Source organism: Balaenoptera borealis (genome assembly GCF_965194805.1).
Source record: "Balaenoptera borealis genome assembly, chromosome: 9".
Classification (NCBI taxonomy): domain Eukaryota; kingdom Metazoa; phylum Chordata; class Mammalia; order Artiodactyla; family Balaenopteridae; genus Balaenoptera; species Balaenoptera borealis.
In genome coordinates, this window is record NC_138873.1 from 48,668,467 (window position 1) to 48,692,070 (window position 23,604).

Below are 23,604 nucleotides of genomic sequence, written 5' to 3' on the forward strand. Positions count from 1 at the left end.
CCAGGGACCGGCTTTATAACCAGCCACCTCACAGAGCTGGTGTTCCTGAGGAGTCCTTGGAGTGTCCTGCAGAGTTGAGACCACAGGGTCCCCAGACTCCATCCGCAGCTGCTATCCCTAGACCCCCAAGTAACCCTCCAGCCAGAGGAACTCTGAAAACAAGCAATTTGCCAGAAGAACTGCGTAAGTTGTTTGCGATGTTGTTTTTTCCTTCTTCTTGTCAGGTCTTATACTTTAAGAGTACTTGATGATTATTCAGCCATAATCTTGGATATCTCTCACATACTACACAGTGAAATGAAATTTCCTTTTTTGCTTTTTGTTAGAAAAGTAACCAGCATTTTGTAGGACTGTTTGTAGTGATTCTGACACTACCTGCAATACTCACAAAGTGCTTAACAACTAGATTTTCTTCAACATGTACTCCAACAACAAATGACCCCCACGCTTTTTCCTTCTTCTAAATGATGCTCTTGAGTGGATTTGTCCCTGGATAGATTGATTAGATGTCCATGTGGTATTGGCCAGGGATCTAGCGTCTCACCATAAATTAGCAGCAGCCTTCAAGAACGAGGTCATTTCCTGTAGGAATAAGCAATCTTGTTTGGAAAAAGCAGTCTCACATTCTCCATACTGCTTTACAACCAAATGCAAACTAAGCCTTTTATTTAAAGAAACATTCGACTAAGTGTCAGGTGATGATGCTTTTTCCACATTTTGCAGCCAGAACCAGAAATGTTGAAATATCACCAAAATGTTCTCATATTAAGGTCTGTCAGGACAGTAAGTTCCAGAAATCTTAAGAAAACAGTCACTACTTGTGAAATTGTTACATTCTGCTGTGCTTGCTGGAATTCTAATAAGCCCTTTCCAAATCTAGGCACTGCTTTGAACCAAACTTAAAATTAAACCCTTTGCATTTGTTAATTCCAACTGGGGGAATCGATGCTCTTTGGTCATTTAAGGCTCTGAAAGATTTCTGTGACAATGATCCATTGTTGTTTTTTATTAAAAATTTTTGTTTTAATCTTCTTAAAATCTTAGACATTTAAATTTCGAGCATTTCTGGAGAATGGAAGATGTTAGGATATAGTCTGGGTGTCAGTTTATAGACCATATTTATCCTACCATAACCTATAAAGGGAGTCCTAAAATTCTTACAGAGGAATTGGTTGAATACTAGGTGTCGAGAAGAAAATAGAGTGCCATCAATATGCCTGGCTGCTTAAATGAGTCAATATGACCATTGAACATACTTCCATTTGAGAGGTGTGCTTCAAAAAACAAGAGCCTAAGCGTAGATAAGTAGGTTCTCTCCAGCCCCTGCTTTCTTCTCCACCCTCTGCCCCAGGGCTTCCTGAGATGTAGCCAGTTGATTCCAGACTAAAAGCCAACACAGAGAGATTATTCATCTACCACATTAACACGCTAGCCAGATAATTTACCCAAGACTTTAGCCTGGGAAAACACTGGTTCCCACCCTGACTGGGTTAGGCTTATGGGCACAATCCCATCTGCTGCTCTAGGCTGACTCAGGGAGAAGCAAGGGAGTCAATGATGCTGGACCTGCCAGAGGCGGGCTCTCTCCTTCAAGCTGCTGAAGTTCTTAGTAATGTTTCTGAGCTGCGCTTTAGTCTACTCCAACTTCCTGGCCTTTCCCCCACCAGTGAGGGGATGGGGGGAGGAGGGGGAGGAGGGGGAGGAGAACCACTTTCTCCCTCTCCTCACTTGCTCTTGTCAAGTTCAGGGCAGTGGAGAGCATCATGAGATCAAAAGAGGACGCTGCTGGGTGGCCCCTTAGCAGGGCTCAACTTCCTGGCCTGCTGTGAGAGTATTTTGTGGGCACAGAGCCAACTGTCTCTAATATACCAGGGGTGGCCTGATCTTAAGGCCCTGCAGGTTCTGGGTGATGGATTTTTTTGTTAACGCATCATGTGGTTTTTCAGAAGACCTCCTCTGCTTGTCTCAGCCTGCCAGAACTCTCTCTCCTTTCCATGCACCCTGAGCAGTCTGCATTCCCTTGGACAGACCCCCCTGCCCCTTTGGGCCTGCAGATCTATGTCCTGAGGACAGCAATTCACCCTGCTGTAGCCATAAGCCCTTAGACCACTCCCATCCTGAGGCTTCCCTTCATTATTCTAGAAGAACAAAAGACATTGCATACACTTTTCAAGTGTGGTTTAGAGTAGAATTATTTGACTAGTTTCTAATAAATGTGAAAAATCTCTCTTAGGGAAAGTCTTTATCACTTATTCTATGGACACGGCCATGGAGGTGGTGAAATTTGTGAACTTTTTGTTGGTAAATGGCTTCCAAACTGCAGTAAGTATTTTATCCAAAGAGAAGACTGAACAGTTAAAGTGAGTATAATGAAAAGAAAAACAAGAAAAATTGTAAAGAGCTGTTGATGTTTTAAGCTATGTTATTTGATTTACGTGATTATGAACTAAATGCTTATGGATTTAGGTAATTATTTTCTAGAGTTTAAACTACCCAAAGTCTCCAGCATGTTTTTCCTGCATGCCTTTTGCGCCACCCCGAGTGCCTCCGAACAGCCAGAATGGCGTAAACCCTGAGCATGTAGGCAGCTGGCTCCCGGCCTGAAGAAAACGCCAGGCTCTCTCTGCACTTGGCATCTTTGCCCATCCTCACCAATCATGCCCGCTTTGGTTATGCTTCCTGTGGTACAGGAGGCTGCAGGCTTCACCAGGTCACCTACTCATCTTACAAGGTCCTTTCGTTCTGCACTGGGTTGTGAGGTTTGCAGTGGAGGCCCCTGCAGCCTGGGGCCCCGCTGTGCAAAGCTGCTGGACCACACTTTGCTGCAGCAGCAATGCTTCTGGACAGGGAGGTACCTGGCCAGGTTCTCGGCTGGTCTAGGCTAGTTCAGGAAGGTAGACACCCCAGCCCTGCAGTTCACTGTGATCTTAGCCTAAGAAATCTCAGGAAGCACATGCTCCTCAAGTCCCCTGCAGTGCTTTGAAAAAGCTCAGCTTAAACCCATGTAAGTTTTCCTTAGGATAAATAGAGAACCACAGGAGGCTGCTTGGAGGACTGGCTTTCCTCGAACGCTGAGATCGCTTCTCTTCCTTCCCGGAGACCTCCTCTGGGTATTTAGGGACAGTCAATTCTAAAGAGTGGTGAAAAATTAAGGGAAATATCTACAAATAGGAATGTTAAAGGTTAAAGGATAAATGTTGACATTTAGTAGCTAAATGTCAATTTTAAAGATTATTTAGCATTTCTAACAAGAGTTTTATTCAAATTTTTTCTTCAGTCTATAATTCTTTTTAAATGGAAGTACATGAAAGTTGTTAAAAGTATACACTTTATACACTTCATGACTTTATACACTTCATGACTTCATGACTATATAAATATATGACTATATAGAGACCAACATTTCAATTTCTCATTTCTGGGATAAGAAACACTGTGGCAACCATGATATAAAATCAAATTACAAGACATAAGGTCAACATTTCAGAAAAGATCTTACTTTTGGTCCTTTCCAAATATGCATACTGATTATCTCTGGAGAAGAGGACAGGTTTTTGTGACCTTAACAATCAGGGGCTGCTTAGGCCGAGTTTAAATTTGTCCTTGATCCTCATCACTATGAAGCCTGTGGTAGAATCCCATAGCCCCATCCTGGACAGCTAAGTTACTATATTGATACATCAAGATCCCCTTAGTGGAGAAAAATAAACTTCATGGGTAATTTAATAAAGGGACAATTTTCCAAAGTTCTAGGTGAGTTTTAGGGAATCCACAGGGAATAAATAGTTCAATATCCCAGGACTAGCAAAAGCAGGAGTTCCTACCACCCTGAGGTCTAAAGAGGCAAGGGAACAGTAACGCCTGCAACCTAAAGGGGGTGCTGTATTGGCTTGCCAGGGCCGCCACAGAGTACCACAGGTGGGGGAGCTTAAACAACAGACATTTATTTCCTCACAGTTGTGGAGGCTAGTAGTGTAAGATCAAGGTGTCAGCAGGGTTGCTTTCATTCTGAGGTGTTTTCCTTGGCTTGTAGATGGCCATCTTCTCCCTGTGTCTTCACCCGGTCTTTCCTCTGGTCTTTCTTTATAATCTCCTCTTATAAGAACACCAGTCATATTGGATCAGGGCCCACCCATAAGACCCCATTTTACTTTAATCACCCTTTTAAAGGCCCTATCTCCAAATACAGTCACAGTCTGAGGCACTGCGGGTTAAGACATATGTTGAGACATACGAATTTGGAGGGAGGCGATTCAGCTCATAATAGTGGCTGGGTGGAAAAGTTGGCCTGACAGGAGCTGTGGATTTTAGTAGAGATCTGGAGAGACTCATGGAAGATATCCAGCACATTGTGCCGCCCAGAATGTCCACCTCCATAGCAAGGAAGGATTTAGGTGCTGGGGTAATAATGAGAATGACCATTTATTGAGTACTTACTTCATGTCTGGCATTTTGATGCGCCTTTTCCACGCTAACTCATTTTAATCCTCACAACCACCCTAGGAAGTAGGTTTATTAACCACATATTACAAATGAAAATATTAAGACTTAGAGAGTTTTGGGAACGTTTCCAAAGTCATGCAAGTGGGAAGGGCAGGAGCCAAGAGGAAAGCCAAGCCGCCTGTCTCTTCTCAGCCCTGACATCACATTGCTTCTCTCTCGTAGAACAGAAATGGATAATTGGCACAACCTCGGAGAGCTGCAGAAGCTCTCTCCAGATTACCTAATGTAGCCACTGGCCATCGGACATCTTAAAGCAGGAATCATCCAAACCAAAAGGAAAGCCTTTCCATTTTTGATGTTCCATCAGTTAAAAAGAAAAACATTCTGAACTCATATTTGTACTATATGTATCTGAGTTTGGTGTACACAAGGCAGGATCTTGTTCCATAGGAAGCTTAGAACTAGGTTGAAGAGATAAGACAGACATCAATGAGACATTCAGTAAATGAAAGAATGCTATAATAATGTGTTCAGTGTCCAGTACCACCAGTGGTCACAAAGGGGTAGAGTTCATTAAGGTGAGGAGAAGGAAGTCAGTGTGTGAGGAGCATTCACAGAGCAGGGGGGCTTGCACTGTGCTTTTAGGGTGCAGGGGACACCAATGTGGGGAGTAAAGTAGACAGGACATGTGTGGAAAAGAGAGGTAAGCCTGGATCACGGGTGGCACAGAAGCTTGCTGCATGGCTGAGACTTGACTTGATTGGCCCTAAATGGCGGCATAACATTTAGGACAATTGATCTGGGAGTAGTGTGGCTGAATCAAATAACCCCTCTTCAAGGACACTCTCCTTGTATTACCCATTCCCGTATATAATCCCTCTTCCAATCAAGAGCGCCTTGTGCACAAACACACTGCTCTCTGGCTGCAGAACAAGGCTGAGCTCAAGAAAGGCCTTCTTATTTGGTCTTCTGTAAAACAGAAAGTAACTGGTTTTTCTCCCCTTCGAAGGCTTGATATTTAATACCAGTCTTTTCAAGGCCCAGGAGTTCTACTTCTTGACTTTCATCATAAACCTTTTCCCCACCATCTCAGTAATTGTTTTTGTGACTGTTTCTTGGACTTGTTTCAGGTTTCATGCAATCCTTTCTAAATATATAGATCGAAACTGGACATAATACCATAATAATGACCTGGCTAATGCAAGCAAAGTACCATGTCGTATCTCAGTACGCACATACTACACATCCATTAAAATGCTCCAGAATCATGTTTGCCTTCCAAATTACAGACATATATATATGCATATGTTGCTGGCTTACATGCAACTGGTGGTCTACTATGTCTCTCAGATTTTTAAAACATAATTACAAATACTAAATACTCAAATGCCTACTAATCTTGAAATAGGAAACATTTTAAGAAAATTGTATCTTGATTTTTAAATTTACAGGCTCCTCCTTGCAAAAAGCATTAGTGACTTTTTCAGTCTTAAATGTATATAGCCTCCTGTGCTTTCTCTTGCTTTGCATCTAGACAGAGCTTCTCATTAAGAGTCACTTTCCACATCTTTTTCTTGTAGATTGACATATTTGAGGATAGAATCCGAGGCATTGATATCATTAAGTGGATGGAACGCTACCTTAGGGATGTAAGTACTTTCCAAAATTCTGAACTTGTTTTCTGGTGAGAAAGACAATTAGCTTGTGGAGTTATTTTATGAAAGAAGCACTGGCATACCCACCAAGGCCAAAGCTGACCAAGTCCCAACAAAGCTTCCCTTGTTGGCAGCCGTGCAAAGACTTGGAAAGGAAGGATGGGGTCACCCTCCTGGACATGCACAGGCAGGAAATAACTGTCGAACCAGACACAGGTGGTTGATAACAATCACAGCAAACAATTTTTTGACCAGAATAGGAAAGGAGGAAATGAAGGCGGGGAGTGGGGTGGGAGTGGCAGAATTCAATTGAATCTGAGGCCACCCCAAATGTTTTGTGGGATCAGGCTGAAGAGGTTTCCAGGGCAGCCTCACAGGCCGTGCAGCACATTGCCCACACACCCCCAGCCCCCGACGCCCCCTCACAGCCCTGTGATTTGTTTTCCACTGACAGAATCTATACCGACCACTGGGACACTTTGTGCTTTAACAAGATAGAAATTGATTGCTGCCAGCCTGTCCGTGTCGGCCGCCTCTTTCGGAGGGAGCGGTGGGGGACAGAGTCTCGGCAGGCTGGGGTTTTGAGGCTTTTCCTTTTGTCTGCAGCCTGATGTTTGCTTTGTGCCGCAGGGTCTGCTCCTCGGCAAGCAGGGCAGTCAAGGGTGCAGTAACTGACAGCTTAGATCCCGCTGCCCGAGGGAGGGGGTTTACATCGTTGCCCTTGCAGAGCCATTTTGCCACAATGCAGAGTCACTTAGTGATTCCGGTTTTCATTAGACATTTACTAGCGATGGTTGTAGAAATCGGTGTGCAGAACCGCATCCATTTAGGAGAGCCGGAGCCATTCGCTCTTGGTGTTTGAAGGGAGCTGGGGAGGGAGACAGAGGGGAGGAGGGGAGGCGGGAGTCTGCCTGGGCTGGGGCCGTGCCTTTCACTTTCTGCGGATGGAGGCCGGCCCCCCATCCCGCAGTGTATCAGAGAATGCTCACAATCCTGCTGGCCGGTCTCCAGCCTGCCGTCACCGAATGGACCACACTCCGCACTTCCATAAACATGCTTTCTCCCTCTCATTAACAGAAGACAGTGATGATAATTGTAGCAATCAGCCCCAAATACAAACAGGATGTGGAAGGTGCTGAGTCGCAGCTGGACGAGGATGAGCATGGCTTACATACTAAGTACATTCATCGAATGGTGAGTGAGGAAACCACAGCACCTCGGCGGCCCTGGGCCCTCGGAGTCGGGCTCTTTCTTCTGTGAAGGCCTGTCCTTCACCAGAGACCAACTGAGGAAGGCCGGCTGATGGGTGAAGAACCCCCGCAGGAGAGGCGGGTGTTGGTTCTCGCTCCGCTTACCTTCGGGACCTGGGACAAGTCCCCACATCTCTGGGACTCAGTGTACGTCTCAGTAACAGGGAGATTAATCTGTGATCTCTAAGTTCCAAGATTCTGGAAAGCAGTGCTTCGCTGGCTTGGTTGTGTATCAACAAATGTGAAGTCTGGGGGGTGCGGTGGGGTGGCGGGAGACAGGGCTGTGAGGGGAGTGGGCGCCTGCATCTGTGTCCTGCTCTGTCCCCTGCCTTTTCAGAGAGCCAGAGTAGCACAGCCAAAAGGACACCGCCTGTTGTGTCAAAGAGACTGTTCAAATCCAGCTGCCTCCTGTACAGGCTGTGTGACCACCGGCCAAAGGCTTAAACCTCTTTGTGCCTCCATGTCCCTATTCAAAAAATGGGTCACTAACACCGCGTTGTTGTGAAGATTGGATGAACTAATGTCTGTGGAGCATATGGCACAGATCAGATGCTCGGTCAAGGGAAGGGATGGTTCTAGCTCATGATATATGAGCAACACCTGAACTATGGGGGCCTGGTCAAACTAAAACCAGGGGGAGACATTTATAGGAAGTTTGACTTATGCAGCATCTGACAGAACATTCTGGCTGAAAGTATCACCAGCTTTGGAACTGGCTGTGTTATGGGCAAGCAACCTCCGTGCTCTCCATGACCGTATAGACCCTGTGGAGACGGTGCCTGCTTGACTAGGATGCCGGACTAGACTTGTGACTGTCACACTCTCCTGTAGAGTCCCTCCAGGTGCCCATATGTGCCGGGGGCTCTGGGCCTCCCACCCCACCCAGAGCTGTCTGCCTTTCTCAGGCTGGTTTACCAAGGATTCTGAGACTTAAAAAGGCTTGAAACTCACTGGACTAGAACTTGTAAGCTCCATTTCAGCTCGAACATTCCACAAGGGGGGAAGGCACCTGGAATGGGCATGAAAGGTCACTGATTAAGACAGGAAGATGGGGCAGGAAGCAGACATGGCCCAGACGGAATAAGTAAGCAGCACCAGGCAGGAGGCAGTCAGGCAGTCAAGGACATGCAGCTTCACCTCAGGGGAGGCGGACTGAAATCCAGGTCTGTCCTGTGGGTCGGGAGCACCGGAAAAAGGCAGGCTGGCTGGGTGGGTGTTCCCCATCTGGGTCTTCAGGGTCTCTGGCTCCTCTTCTACCAAGTGCCGACCACTTACTTGAGCTCAGAACCAATCCAAAGCAAAAGCCGAGGCAAGGTAGGGAGGTCAGAGAGTGAGGCAGGGAGTCAGGAGATAAGCATCCCTCCTATTCCATTCTTACCCAGCCTGACAGACCCCAGTGGGGCCCAGATGAGCCACCCTTTCTGCCCTAAAAGGTCATGGCTGGCTCTGGGTGCTGCTACCCCTTGGCTGTCTGCGTGGCCCCGAAGCTCTCATCTCTAGGAACTGCCCGTCCCGGGGCCGACAGCTCTTGTGTGTGAAGGGCTCCAGGCCCTGTCAAGCTCTGCTGGTGTGTGGTGACGCCAGGCAGTAATAGGCAGCTGAACCTCAGGGCTTTTCTGACGGTGCCCAGCCATGAACCAGATTGTCCCCAGACTTGATCTCTTGGGGCAACGATGTCTCGGGCCCTTCCTCATCACTGGAGGGGTCGAAGAGGCCAGCTGCAGAAGTGCCTTTCTGCCCACCTGGCTGACTTCCTGGTCCCCTCCAGGCAGCAGGAAACTCCAGGACAGAGGGAGCGAAGAGGTACCCATAAGTAACTGCATCATAGAGCCAACGGCTCCCAGAAGCCCCATCTCTGGAAACATAAGAGACAATAAAAATGCACCGCCACCGGGGTAGCCTAATGGACAAGCAAAATTGTACAGTATGCAGTGTCCTGGAAGTCAGGGACTAAATCCAGTTCTTCACTTTTAACTTACAAGCCCTACACCCTTCCTCTCACTTGTTTGTACTCATGTGGTTGGTGCTTTTAGTTGCACCTCACTCGGGCCATTTTAAAATATGCCTTTGGTGTCGTCTTCTGATTTTTAATGTGAGATGGCTCTGAGAAAACACCTCATGGACGGTTTGTGTGTGTTGTGACTCTGTGTGTGTGTGTGTGTGTGTGTGTGTGTGTGTGTAAGAGTGAGTGTTTATGAGGCTGTTTCTATGGTGATTTCAGTCATCACCACTGTCACTTTCTTCTCTGTTCTGTCTTTATTCCCATGCATGGTGAAGACTTCTCAGTTATAAAAATCAGTTGGAAGATGAGATAGTTGGGAACACATAATTCCTCATCTCCTTTGTCATCAGATGACTGAAAGCTTTGTTCTGGTTACAGGATTTGGAAGACTCTTAACTCCTCTCACATTGAAAATTCTGGTTTTGATAGAGTTCTTGGCAGCTAAATCTTGTGGGGCCACCACTGTGTCAGAGCAAATTGGAAGTAGTGTGGGAAACCTAAAGCTTGGCAGATGGAGCTTTTCTCATTGACCTCCTAGCCTCGCCTCCCTCGGCCTCCCTCGGCCTCTCTTGCCCTCCTGTGCTCCAGCCTCAACACATTACTAGCTGGTCCCAACCCCACAAACATTCCTTCACACCTCCAGACATTTGCTCATGCTGTTTCCTCTGCTGAGAATGTTCTTCCCCTCCCCCCATTTTCCCTGCCTGACCAAATTCTTATTTTCTTTTAGTATCCAAATGACAACTCCCTTGTAACTCCTTCAAGCCACTGGTGTAGAAAAGGATGGCCCCCACTGGGCTTCCACAGCGATTTGTTCATACCTTTCACACTGCACTGTGGTCGGTAGTTTTCCTTTCTGCCTGCTTATTAAACTGCTGGCTTTGTGAGGATAGGAATTATATCCATGATGTCTGGTAAACTGGTTCTCAAAAAAAAAAAGGATCCTGATTTGTAGCATTTGCCCATTTCCATGGTACAAATACTCTCACGTGGCCGATTTCAAGCTACCAATGTGAAGTCACTGAACACAGAATTGGGAAGAGATGCACGTGAGTGGCTTCTGTGAACTGCTATGAGGCAGCTCAGCACACCCTGTAAAGTGTCCTAGTCCTTGAAACCCCAAGTCCAGCACAGAGCATGACTTTTTTTTTTTTAATCTCAAATAGGTTTTTTACATATTTTAAAAATATTTGACAAGTGGTTTTCAATAACAGTAACAGTATTTCCTTTATTTTCTTAGATATTCTATTCTTTCTTGTTCTCTTAGGTGTTTTATTTTCTTACGTATTTTATTTGGAGAAGGGGTCCTTACCAGACTATCAAAGGGACCCATGGCATGAGAAGATAAAGAGAGTGTCTTTAGAAGATTGGGGAGAGACAGAAGCTGTTGTTAAAGATATGCACAAGATGGAGAGTCCAGTGCGAGCACGACCAGGGCACCGGGGTGCGGGGCCTGCCTTCACAGCATGGCGGGGAAGGTGGTGGTGCCGGCCGGGACCCCTGACCACAGAGCATGACTTTCAATAGGCCTTCGATACATGACGGATGAATGTGCAAATGGCATACACGTGTGATGGAGAGTTTAAGATTATGAGTGTGCGGCACTGAAGGAAATCAGAATAAAAATCCTGTGTGGGCTTGCATGATCGTAGGTACCATTAACTCCTCATCCTCATTCCTGAAATTAATCCTTCAGGTGTGTTCTCTTCCAGATGCAGATTGAGTTCATAAAACAAGGAAGTATGAACTTCAGATTCATCCCTGTGCTCTTCCCAAATGCTAAGAAGGTAAACAAACAAACGGTTTGGTTTTTTTTTTTTAATTTTATTTATTTATTTATTTATGGCTGTGTTGGGTCTTCCTTTCTGTGCGAGGGCTTTCTCTAGTTGCGGCAAGTGGGGGCCACTCTTCATCGCGGTGCGCGGGCCTCTCACTGTCGTGGCCTCTCTTGTTGCGGAGCACAGGCTCCAGACGCGCAGGCTCAGTAGTTGTGGCTCACGGCCCTAGTTGCTCCGCGGCATGTGGGATCTTCCCGGACCAGGGCTCGAACCAGTGTCCCCTGCATTGGCAGGCAGATTCTCAACCACTGCGCCACCAGGGAAGCCCACAAACGGTTTGTTTGTTATCTGGGATTTTAAGTGGAAAAGCTTGTCAGCTCTTTATCCATCCTTCGAGATAGCAGTGTTGCCAGAAAGATCAACAGGTTGTAGCACTCAGTTGACCAGCATGAGTCAGGAAGGTTTCAGAGCTTAACCTGATAGACCCTCCTAATTGTTCAAGCAGCCATCACACACAAAGAAGTAGTTTGTGTTTTAACTCATGAGACGAAAAGAGACTGTTCATCTGATACTTCTTATCTCTTGCACATAAAAGTCAAGATGTGTGCATTTTTTGCAGGCTGTTCCAAGGAAATGTTTTGTTGTACATAGTTCAGCTCTCAAAGCTGTAGAATGCGGGAATTAAACCCATACAGTTACCGAAGGGAACTTTGCTGTGGGTCATATGAGGGTTTTTTCACTGGAAGGGCAGGCCAGCAGATTTGGAGAATGGGGGCAAAACCATCTGAGGCCCCAAGCCAGGCTTGGAGAAGCAAAGGCAGCAGTGTAGTAAACATCTTGGGAGCCAGACCACAGCACCCTGAGCTCAGGCCCAGCCCCACCCTGGAGGATCCCTAGATGTCAGGACTGCACTGAGACTTCTGCCCTGGGTGAGGGAGGGTTCCATTAATGCGAACGGGACCCCTGGGGTTGCGCAGTTCACAGCCTGCCAACAGTGTGCTTTCCATCCCTCGCCCAGGCGGCTCTGACTGCTTTCACTGCAACATGTCCTTCCTGGTCTCCCTGTGTCCGCTTTGACCCGGTACAAGCCATCCTCTGTCCTGCCATCAAACAAGAATATCCGAAATGTAGATCTGATCTGTCTCTGTCCAGCTTAGAAATTTTGTGGTGGTTTCCTACTGACTACAAGATCACATCGGTCTTCCTTAGTATGACGTGCTTGGCCCTTCAGAAGAGGGCTGTGCCACTTGCCTGGCCTTCCCTCGTGCCACCGTGTGCACAGATGACACTACGCTCTGGGCACGGTGGCCTGTGTCAGCTTGCCCTCACACACGCCCCACTCTTTCATGTTTCTGTGCCTTTGTACTTGTGCTCTCACTGCTCTGCTGTGCCCTTCCTTGGTTGTCTGTCCGGCGAACTCTCGCTTATCCCCATAGCACCCAATCCCTCTAGCCTCTCCTGACGGCTCCTCCCCCGTGCCGAGGTACTTGAATAGTCCCTCTCTTGAGAGCTCTTAATTATAGTACCTTGAGTCAGTGGTGCGTGGCTGGGGCTGGGCTGTGGCTGTTGGGAGTAATTGTTTAGAATTACTGGAGCGTTATGGTGATAGAAAAAAGCAGACCAGCTTTTAGTTGGGTTTGTTAATGTTTTTTAAACTTCTTCAAACAGTCCCCTTGTTACCGGCTCTCAGGGCAGACTGCTCCACTTGGCATGCTATGGCCTAGAAAATAGTTACATTTTGACTCCATCGTAAGACTGTGAACTCCTCAAGGCAGTAATTGTGTCTTTTTCATTTGGGCATCGTCAATACCCAGCACAGCGCCTGACCTACAGCAGGTGCTGCGTCTAAGCTCATCCTGCAATCCCCAAAGGAGTCCTATCTACTCAGTGAAAAATCTATGAGGTCCTATCTGATACAGCCCCCTCTACTTCCAAAACCCCTCCCCTACTCTCTTTCATTCACTCTTCTCTGGCCGCACTGGCAAGCATGCTTCCACCACAGGGCCTTTGCACTGGCTCTCCTATCCGCCCGGACCCAGACATCCACAAAGCTTGCTCACTCTACTCTGTCACGTCTTTGCTTGTTTTCTCAGTGAGACCTCTCCCTCACACCCTATTTAAAACTGCAGATCTTTCATCCCTGCCCAGCACTCCCTACCCCTTTTCTCTGTTTTATTTTTCTCCACAGCCTGCATTACCATTGAACCCACTATATATTTTACCTATTCATTGTCTTTCTTTCCCCAACAGAATGTCCACTCCCCGAGGGCACTCTGAAACTGCACCCTCGCAATCCCTGGCTTACAGGTTCTGCTTTTGCCCGATAACTGGGATCTGGTGGGCTTCTTCTTCTGTGAGCCAGCCCTGTCGCTGGAGTGAAAGGATAATGAATTAGATTAAGCCCAAAGCCTTGGCACCCTTCTGCGGAAGCCACAGGGGAATTCACATCCCTCTGCATGACTTCTGTCCTACCCCTTTTATGGGAGGGTGGTGAAAAGCACACTGAGATGCAAAGGGCAGGTAGCCTGGGAGACTGAAGGAAGATGCTGGACACCTGTGCTTTCCATAACAAGCTACACAGCTTGCACCCGGAGCCAAGAACATTTCACACTTGAACCCCTTCCGAAAGCAAAACAGTACAACTCCCGGAAGAATTTAGTAGGAGACGCCCATGAAGGAAAAATTGGGAACTGAATCTGGGATCTAGAGTCCAGGTTTTTCCTCTAATGGCTTTTGCTTCTGTCACTCTCTCTCCCCAAGGAGCATGTGCCCACCTGGCTTCAGAACACTCACATCTACAGCTGGCCGAAGAATAAAAAAAATATCCTGCTGCGGCTGCTCAGAGAGGAAGAGTATGTGGCTCCCCCACGAGGGCCTCTGCCCACACTTCAGGTGGTTCCCTTGTGACTCCCTCCATCCCCAGATCTCGGGGCCGTGCCACGTTTGGGCCCCTGTTCTGAGGGGCACTCTTCTGGCCGAGGCTGTGTGGCAGCGTTCAGGGCTGTTGTTTTCAGTCCCTCCCTGAGGGGCCCTCCCACCCCAGAAAACCTGTTCTGCAGGGTCCTCTTCCTCCCGGCCACCCCAGACCTCAAAGGACCTTGTCTTTGAAACAGAGGCCGTGGGTGTTCTGCATTCCCTGCTTCTTAAGCCCACTGCAGGTTCCTCCTAAGAGTCTGACGTGTCCAGAATGGGCTCTCAGCACTTAGCAAGTAGACAATACAAGTGACGTTGCAATAAATGTCAACGACCGCAAACACTCTCCCATCGCTTTGGGCTACTTTTCTGAGTTAGCCAGATGCTGTGTGTCTTCAGACCAAACTGATTCATGTACAAATAATAAAATATGTACTCTTTTGTAAAATTGTGTTTCACTTATCTCAAAGGACATAGATAGATATTAATTTATCTGGGCAGGTGCTTCCAAGGACATCAATAAAGCTGCTTAAATAGAATATTAGACAAATGTAACAGACTACTTTGTATTAAAGGATTGAGGCCAGAGAGTTAAACCATCCCTTTTAACTTAATCTTGAAAGCTTTATTCCTGCAGTAGAATTTTTTGAACAAAACAACTTTGTACCACACACAACCATGATTCTAAATAAAATCATAGTTCTTAGGAAGACGAGTACTTATCAACTATAAATAAGAAACTTTGCTGATGAATTGCAAAGAACACTAGTTTTCTTTACATTATAACCTAGATGTCTACTGGGTACAGTGAATGTCTTTGTTTTTAAAACTAGGAAAAGAAAAGAAAAGCTAGTATACCCGAAGTCCTCATTTGTAAGACTCTATGACGAGTACCTTTAGTGTCATAGCATTTGGGACCTGGTAAAACCGATGTGCTTGTTTAGTTAACTCAGAGTGCCTGGAAAACACCCCAGACACAAACATCAAGGCTTCCTCCTCTCTTTTTATTGTTTTTTTTTGGAGGTGACACCATCATTAAAGATTCTACACACAGTTGTACAAAAATGGCATCAGCAATGATTACTCTGAAATGTTTCTAGTGTGTGGAGGTTTGATAATGTGATGTTATTACCCCTTCCTCACTTCGGAGGCCTGTCCTGAGCCCTCAGCCACTATTCCTCCCCGAGGTGAACGATGAGGGAAGTTACCCTGGTCCTCTTGCATTCATCTGCAGGTATGCAGGGGATGGAAGTGGGCTAGAGCTGACTCAGTAAAAATAACCTCTTAGCCTCAAAGCTTTATTCAGACCTAAACTGATGTTAGGGGTGACGCGTGCAGAGTGCAAGGCTAGAGTCTTGTCTGATATTTAGTGACTAACTGAAAACTTAAAACGTGATTTTTAATTTCAGTGACTGGTTTCAGAATATCTGCCTGGTTAGTTCAATTTCTGTATTATTCAAAGGCATCTCAGCTCATGGCTACAATCAAAGTATTAGACTAGCTCTTTCTCGGCTCAGTGACCCCCAGAATTGTTGTTGATACCCTTTTTCTTTGCTTCCTATTAAACAAATCACCTGTTTAAAGACTGAGCTCTTCTCGGAGCCGTGTCTGCGAGGGAGGCAGGTCCTCTGTTTCGAACATTCCGGACCTTGTTTCATGATGTTTTGCCAGGAGCCTTCTTAACCTCAGTCACTTCATCTGCCACCTCAGCCACTTTGCCAAATGCCCCATTGTCACCATCACCTTTGCCAAATGAATTGCAAAGTCCTGTGACCACTGGGAAATGATCCAGAAAGAGTCTCTCAAAACACACGATCTTTCTGTTTCTTCTTAATGAACCAAGAAGAATCAGTGAGACCCACCTCCTAGTGGCAAATGAAAGAGAAGGAAGGTTAGACTGTGGGAAAATGCCACAAAGAAGAAATGCCTCTCCCCCTGAAGAATTATGCAATATTTTTCAAGCTACATCGTTCTATAAGGGCCCACCAACCAAATAAACCACCACCAGAACGAGAAAGGATGAATGAAATCACCAACAAAAATGTAATTCCCATATCATTTATTTCTGCTGGGGAATCTTCAGTCTGGAAAGGACCCTAGAAGTCATGCACCTCTGCAGTTTTGCTTTAGGCATGAGAAAAGTGAGGTGCAGAGGCACCGTGGCTCTGCTGAGCTCACCATTGGGCTAGAACACCCTGGCTTCCAGTCTACAGACATTTATTCGGTGAACCTAGAAAACTTTCTAGGTTTTGATGGTAGATTTATTCAACAAATGACCCAGTGTCTCCTGGAGGTAAACTGAGCCTCATGAACATAGGAGAAGGCTGAGGGAAGATGCACCTCTGTCCTCTGGCAACTGGAGGATTAAACGATCACGTTGCAGCTTGTTCTGTGGGAAATTCTTTGGGGGGTTAATTATTGCTGTACAGAGGGTGACTTTTCTTGAAGTAGTTTGGCATGTTTATTTTATCCTGCTATTCTATGAAACCAAGGCACAATTGAGAAGATCTTGACACCTTCCAGAAGCTTACAGACAAAACCCGCCAGTAGATTGATTTCTTTTCGTTGTATCTGGCCAATCTCCAAAACAACAACAATGAAAAAGCTTTTATTTTTTAACACTGTGATAGTCATCTTTCCCTCTCTCTTCTTCTTTTCTGTTTTTTCTCCCCCCCTCTCCTAATTCTACACGAGTGGTACTCCTTGGAGTAATACTTAGCTGTTTGGAACACCTGCATTACCCTTCATGAGAAATGTGTGGGTCTGGCTAACTCTCCTTTGGGTGGAGGGAGGCTGCAAGAAGGGAGACACATCAACAACACAAAGAAGCCTCGCTCATTCAATACAGCTGGCACTGGGGAGGCCTGGTGCCCAGGCAGGACAGCATGTTCCTAACTTCATACTGATTTGTTCCATTTTCTATTGCAAAAGGCTTTTCAGATAGAATCGCTGGTGGGAGGCTTTCACAGACCCTGAGCAGTCACGTGCTGCCCACCCGCCCACGTGAGCCACAGCCCCACCATCTGTGATGGTGCATTTGCTCCCAAATCTTTAGCCTCAAGCCAAGCAGGTGGGACCTGTGAGAGGAACGCTATAGTGTAGTTTAGTTCTCTATTTAACTGCCCAAGAAACTTCTGAGTTTGGGGCTAGGTCACACTTACTGCAGTGTGTAGGAAGTGATAGTTGAGCCTTTGCTAAACAATGAAAGTCTTGGAGGAGCGAAGTGTACCTGGGCAAAGGTGACCATGTTCTGGACCTGCCTGCTCTTTTCTAGAAACGCTTGTACGGAAGGAGTAATTGCAGCCCCCAGATCTCCCAGGACTCGTAAACTAAGACCAGGAGGGCACACACTTCTTGTCCCTGGCCTGACCTCCTTTGCTCCGTTCACCAGGAAGGTGCTGACAACGGTAGATGGCAGGTGGGGGGGGGGGAGGGAGAGGGAGTGGGAGAGGGAGGGCGGCGAGAGTGAGAGAACTCATGCCTGATGGATCCCATTAGGCTTAGTGTGCAAAGCAAGTTGAGATGAAGTAGCTGCTCTGGTATGCATCCAAAACTGCTGTTCTATTTTTAGTCTCTCCCGCGTGCTTCTTAGCCCCGCATTGTGCGCCTGGGCACCTGGATCTGCAGCGAAACGTGGAACTGAGCCACTCATTTGTAAAGCTGGAAGGAAGGAGGCCGTGGATGCAGGGCTTGTTTATCGCTGACAGGGAAGGGAGACCTGGAATGTTAATGAGGACGGCTCTCTGAAGCATGCCTTCATGGTTAGCCAGGAGTTCAAAGGAAGAGGCAGGCTCAGTCCTGTGCCGAGCAAATGTGAACCGTTGATAGAGGGAAGGAGAAATCAATTATGCTGTCGCAGGCCTCCATGTCATTGTGTTGCAGTTGTTAGAAAAGGTAGGACAAGGACCAGCTCTCAAAAGGAAACAAAGCCACATGGCCTTGAAGTATAACGAGTTTGCCATGGCAACTGATGGAAATGAGCCTCCCGGGCACTGAGCAGGTGTGTTATCTTACAGAATAAATATACTTCTCTCACTCCCAGGTTTTTATAATAAAACCTGTGTTTGGATTACTTTCCCCTCCTCTGTTACCCAGAGAAGCTGGCTGTTGCTCAATCAGCCCAAGGCTCTGGTGAGGGAAATGGAATCGGTGTTATCAAAAGGGCTGCTTTCGAAAAGCTGGCGCTCGGCTTGGCTGCCAGCCTCGTAGCTGAGCAGCAGCTGGGCCACAGGTACCTGTCTGGCTTTTGCCACCTTCCAGGCGACGCCCGGCACAGAAATCCACCTGGTCACGCATTCATTGAGGCGTGACAGGGAGGCCCAGCTCTCATGCCGGCACGGTGGTCAAAAGCTGCATTCTTCCAGGGGGAGGAGAAATGTGAGAAGGTGAGTCAGGGACCCGACCAATTTTCAGCATCCTGTGTTATCCGGGATAGGGGTCAAGGGTTCCTTGAGTTTAGAGATTAACAGATTCTATCTTCCAATCTGTTGTTATAACAAAGTTCAGTTACTCAGAAACTTGCAGAGAGCTGCTGTTTCCCTGAGCTTTAAATCATCCCTCTCAAATGGGGTCTGGGGCGGCAGATTCTCATGTCTGAAATGTACACAAAATGTGGAGATTTTATAAAACGCTCCTGAGTCAGAAAGAAAAGTTGACTTTGTACTGTTACAAGGCCAAAAATAATACAGCAGGATAGTCCTATTTTCTTTGCTCTCACTTTGTGACTAAAAGAAAACTTCCACCCTGGCTTCAAATTGATTTTCAAAGCAAGATGCTCATTCATAAGAGGTTCCGAGAACACAGACAATTCTAAACTAGGTTTGGGCAAAACAGCCAGCCGGAGGAGAACTGTGCAGTCAGGGCCAGCCGGCTGAGTGCAGAACTCTCAGGCAGCAGTTAATGTTCCACAGCACCTGAACCCCATCCCCTGCTTCCGTATGCGCTCCTCCTTCCCTCCAACGAGATGCCCAGCATCAGCTCCTGCCCCTCTTGTAGAGTCCTGTCCCCCCAGACGATGCCCTAGCTGCCCTTCCACACATCACCTTATCTTTGACCCTAATAAGAAAAAATAATGGCTGCCTGAAGAATGAATTTAAGCTGTGGTGTCAGTGTGGAAAGGGTCTCATGCACTAGCCCTCCCAGGCAAAGTGGTGTCACCAAGTCCAGGCACTAAACCATGCTGTGTAGTATGCTTAAGGGGGGGGGGGCATTCCAAAGTGAGTGGGCAGGGCCTTCCCACAGTCAAGTTTTTAAAATTCAAGATTCTAAGCTAGGTCTTTGGATACCAGCCTATACTTATTCTTTGAAAAGACACGTGAAGCAGAAGTCTCTGATACCCCAGTGTGAGCATGAAAGTTCTGGTTCCATCCTGCTACCATTTCTTTTTTTTTTTTTTTAATTAATTTATTTATTTATGGCTGTGTTGGGTCTTCGTTTCTGTGCGAGGGCTTTCTCTAGTTGCGGCAAGCGGGGGCCACTCTTCATCGCGGTGCGCGGGCCTCTCACTGTCGCGGCCTCTCTTGTTGCGGAGCACAGGCTCCAGACGCGCAGGCTCAGTAGTTGTGGCTCACGGGCCTAGTTGCTTCGCGGCATGTGGGATCTTCCCAGACCAGGGCTCGAACCCGTGTCCCCTGCATCGGCAGGCAGATTCTCAACCACTGCACCACCAGGGAAGCTCCTGCTACCATTTCTAATGAAACTGTCATGTAAAAGCTAAACCAGAAAGGTCAGGGGTGTGGTGGGGAATGGGGAGGTTTAAGCAGCAGTGAGTCACAGATCAGCAACCAACATCCAGTTATTTACTAAATGCCTACTATGTGCAAGGGGCTTATGCTTGGCACAACGATCAGTGATACATGCTCTTGCCCTCCAATTATTTAAAATCTAACTGGGGAGAGAGGCCATCATGTGAAAAGAGATTACCCAAGGCAGCGTACAGTAGATGCTAAGCAAATGGGCCAGCTGGTCCCTTTTCCCTGCTCCTCACTATGATCGGGGACTGAGCTCTCATTTATGCAGTTTCAAGGTCAGATTTTCAAAGAAGCAGATGATTGGAGACTTTTCCTAATAAATAGAAGATGTGCTCACTCCTCTCCACATACACCTTTTAGATTATAATATTCAGGCCCTATAAATCACCATGTAAATGAGATCTGAGTTAGGAGATGGAATTTAAGAAATGGGGAAGTATAAAAATGCATCACAGAGCGTGCATATTAAACCAGTAAATGACAGTGCAGCCCACAGGGCATACATCAGGCCTCTCTAAAGAGCAGCTTAGACCCGTGCCTCAAGAAGTGCCAGACAATACTGCAGACAATACTGTAGTGGCAAGGTGAGGAAGTGCTTTTTACACTGCAGCCTCCACATCTGGGGGAGCAGAAACCTAGCCGGTGCTGGGATCAGCTGCGAGAGAGCAAAGGGATTTCTGCACTCTGTTGGGTAGGGTCTGGGGAGTGTTCGAAGTTGAGTCTGTCAGCTAAATACACAAGTAACTGAGCGAGAGAGCAGAGAATGATAATGTGCTGGAATGGGCAGAGAGACTTTCTCCATGAATGAGTATCGGCATGGTCCAGTTTCCCCAGACAAAATCTGTGGCAGAAAACTGACCAAGCTGATCTGTGATGTGTCTTGACATGTTTCGTACTTGAGTGAGTGGTAATCAGACAAACCTGAGTTTGAATCCCTGTTCGCTAACAAGCTGTGTGATCTTTGGCAAGTTACTTTACCTCTCAGAGTCTCAGCCATTGAAATGGGGACAACAGAACCAACTCCTAGGGGGGTTGTCAGGATAAGGTAAGATGGGTGATATAAAGCTTCTGGAATAGTGCCTGGCACATAGTAAATAATAAATTTTCCTTCCTTTCTTGCCCTTTCCTTCTTGCTTTCCACCTCATAATTAATGATTATTTATGGGAACTTTGGATATTTTCTTATTTCTAAAAAGTCAAATAGCAAATCCTAACAACAACAAAAAACTTTCATTTTAAAAATGAAGCCTTAGGAGAGGTCAGCATATGAGCTGTTAAGCTGAAAACTTCCATCTAGTTTTTCAGAGAAACTAATCAGCACGGTTTGTTTTCTTAATAAGGCCTGCAAGAGGCCATAGCAGACTCAGAACAATCACAGCACCTGGAGACAGCCTTCTTCCCTCCAGCGTCTTGCTAAGGAGCAAAACTCCAGCAGCACTGGCTTGGATGATTAGAGTTATATCAAACTTGGCAATGAGGTTTGACTTTAAAGGAAACTAACTTTAGAGATTTACAATGGGGCCTCAAAAATAGGATAATGGATTTGAAACTATTTTGAAAAGTAATTTGAAAGGCAGTATTGTGTTCATATTATACCTATTACTTAAAAGGAAGTTTTGAATTCAGGTTGGGAAAACTGCTATGCTCGCCCCTGGCTCTGCTTTTCCAAGAAATGAGGTATCACTGCCTTCTCCTCACAGCCCACTGTGAACTATCCAGCCAGGGAGAAAAGTGGGGGTGGGCCTAAACAAACATTTAGATTGGAAATTAATTACCATATTGATTAGTGTTTCTTAAACCTCTTCCTTTTTTCCCAAAAGGAAAAAGTTCTCTTGAGACCACCTTCCATGCTGACTTAAATAATTTTCATCATCTTTTTCCTTAAATATGTGCCAATGTATAATTAGGTATATATAAAATTAGGCTTTATACTTATAGCTCATTAAAAACTGTAAGTACACAAAATGAAAAAGTTCTAGACATCTGTTGCACACAGTGTGAATATACTCAATACTACCAAGCTGTACACTTAAAAATGGTTAAGACAGTAAGTTTTAGGTTATGTGTTTTTTTTACCACAATTAAAACAAACCATAAGAAGAAATCAAATTTAACAAGCTAGATAAAAACAAGATCACCAGATAAATTCAAATAAGAAACATTAATTTAGTGTAAAAGTGGTAAAATTTTGCTGAAACTAAGTAGCCAATGTTGGATTTAATTACAATTTATACATGTAATTATAAAAGCATAAGATGCTTTTATGCATTTTATGTCTCAATTGTTGACCTAAATATTTGATTTTGAGCATGATGGACAGTCCTTTGATTCACAATCATTATCATTACCATAATTTTTCCTTCCGTCAGGTTACTCAGTTGAAACCATCAGTTGATTATTTTAATTGGTCCAACTCATCTAAAAATGGTTTTCTCCAAAATATAATATTGATAATTATTTTTTTAAAAAGCTCCTAACAAAAGTCCTTCATGGAGAATATTTGCAAGCTGATATGTCATATAAACACACACACACAAACACATCTGTCAATAATCTGAAAAAAGTGACTGCTTTGCCTAGCTTCTTTTGAGTTCAAGCTATGATACCAAGAGACCTGTAATGACTCAGTTTTCTCTCTACTTTCCTCTATTTGAACTATTGTAAAGCTTCATTTATACCGGTGCCATGATTCATTTGGCTTTCACTTTGCATGAGTGCATCATTTGTGTATTAAGTCAGCCAGCTCAGTTCTTTTTTCATCAGCCTGTGACAATTAAAGTAGCATGGTTATTTTTATGATGGAAAGTCAAAATTAATTTATTAAATAAAGACATAAATCTCATCACTGAGCAGTTTTAGATTTATAGTTGGTAAGAAAACGCAATATAATTTTTACTGAACAGAAATCAAGATGGTTTTTGTATTTTGATGCCAGGAATGCCAATCTAAAACTACCACCAATTTAAAAGTTAAATATTGACACATTAACAATCACGCGGTACCAACCCAATTTTAAACACAAAGCACCAACACTAAAAGTATGTGGTTATAAAACGAACATCCCAGATATGCTTATATTTTATAATGTAAGTTTTTTTTAGATCATCATTGAAATGACAACACATTATTACTGATGGATCATCGATAATACAAACACAGACCTCTAGTTTAAGGAAAAACTGATACTATATACATAGATAATAGAAATCTTTAAAGAATTAGAACACCGCAAAAGTGGGGTGAGGAGGGCATCCCACGAGTGGGACACTTGGTGCCAGTGTTGGGCCCAAGCGGCTCAAGAGAGCCACCCCTGCAGAGGGTCGGCTTAGCTCAGTGTCAGAGCCAAAGCAGGCTGAGAGGATGGCTCAGTGCAGGGTGGCCCAGGTGGGCTGAGGATTGAGGGTCGGAGGGGCAGCCTGGCAGGAGGTTTCACAGCCCACGTGGGGTAAGAGGAGTGTTCTTGCAAAGGCATCACCTAGTGCGAGATGTTGGTGTCGAGGCAGCGTGAAGAGGATATTTCAGAGCCCAGGTTGGGTGAGAGGAGTATCCGTGTAGGAAGGTGGTCCAGCACAGGTTGTTAGAGCCAAAACAGGTATGTTACCTAATAAGATACAATAAGAACACAGCATCACTTCTGTGGTACTCCTGACAAAGACATAGGCATAACCTAATCATGAGAAAACATCATATGAGGGACATTCTACAAAATGACTGGCCCATATTCCTTCAAAGTGTCAAGAATATTAAAGTCAAGGAAAGACGGAGGAACTATTCCAGATTGAAGGAGACTGGAGAGACATGGGGAATAATTGC

General features: G+C 45.7%; 2 protein-coding genes and 1 long non-coding RNA gene across 17 annotated transcripts in view; 2 read left to right on the plus strand and 1 right to left on the minus strand.

Annotated features, from left to right (window-relative positions):
• Positions 1-14,489, plus strand: part of TRAF3IP2 (TRAF3 interacting protein 2) — a 41,778-nt gene extending 27,289 nt beyond the window's left edge. For 2 of the 5 annotated variants that reach the window (XM_082404774.1, XM_082404773.1), the window contains exons 4-9: positions 5-183; positions 2,234-2,322; positions 6,024-6,092; positions 7,176-7,292; positions 11,063-11,137; positions 13,889-14,489. In XM_082404774.1, coding sequence (XP_082260900.1) covers positions 5-183; positions 2,234-2,322; positions 6,024-6,092; positions 7,176-7,292; positions 11,063-11,137; positions 13,889-14,035 — 676 coding nt within the window. In that variant the 3' untranslated portion in view covers positions 14,036-14,489. Of the gene's footprint in view, positions 1-4; positions 184-2,233; positions 2,361-6,023; positions 6,093-7,175; positions 7,293-10,617; positions 10,999-11,062; positions 11,138-13,888 lie in introns of those variants that run through there. The other 3 variants (XR_014248200.1, XR_014248199.1, XM_082404775.1) reach the window with 3 other exon arrangements.
• Positions 14,490-17,511: 3,022 nt separating this feature from the next.
• The window catches only part of LOC309634619, a 52,806-nt gene continuing 46,713 nt past the window's right edge, over positions 17,512-23,604 (plus strand). The window contains exon 1 of one of the 2 annotated variants that reach the window (XR_014248248.1): positions 17,512-18,041. This is a non-coding gene — a long non-coding RNA (uncharacterized lncRNA). Of the gene's footprint in view, positions 18,042-18,067; positions 18,427-23,604 lie in introns of those variants that run through there. The other variant, XR_014248249.1, reaches the window with a different exon arrangement.
• The window catches only part of LOC309634604 (uncharacterized protein), a 60,199-nt gene continuing 56,013 nt past the window's right edge, over positions 19,419-23,604 (minus strand). For all 10 annotated transcript variants that reach the window (XR_014248222.1, XR_014248223.1, XR_014248224.1 and 7 more), the window contains one exon: positions 19,419-23,392. The gene's annotated coding sequence lies outside the window, so the exon portion shown is untranslated. The remainder of the gene's footprint in view (positions 23,393-23,604) is intronic.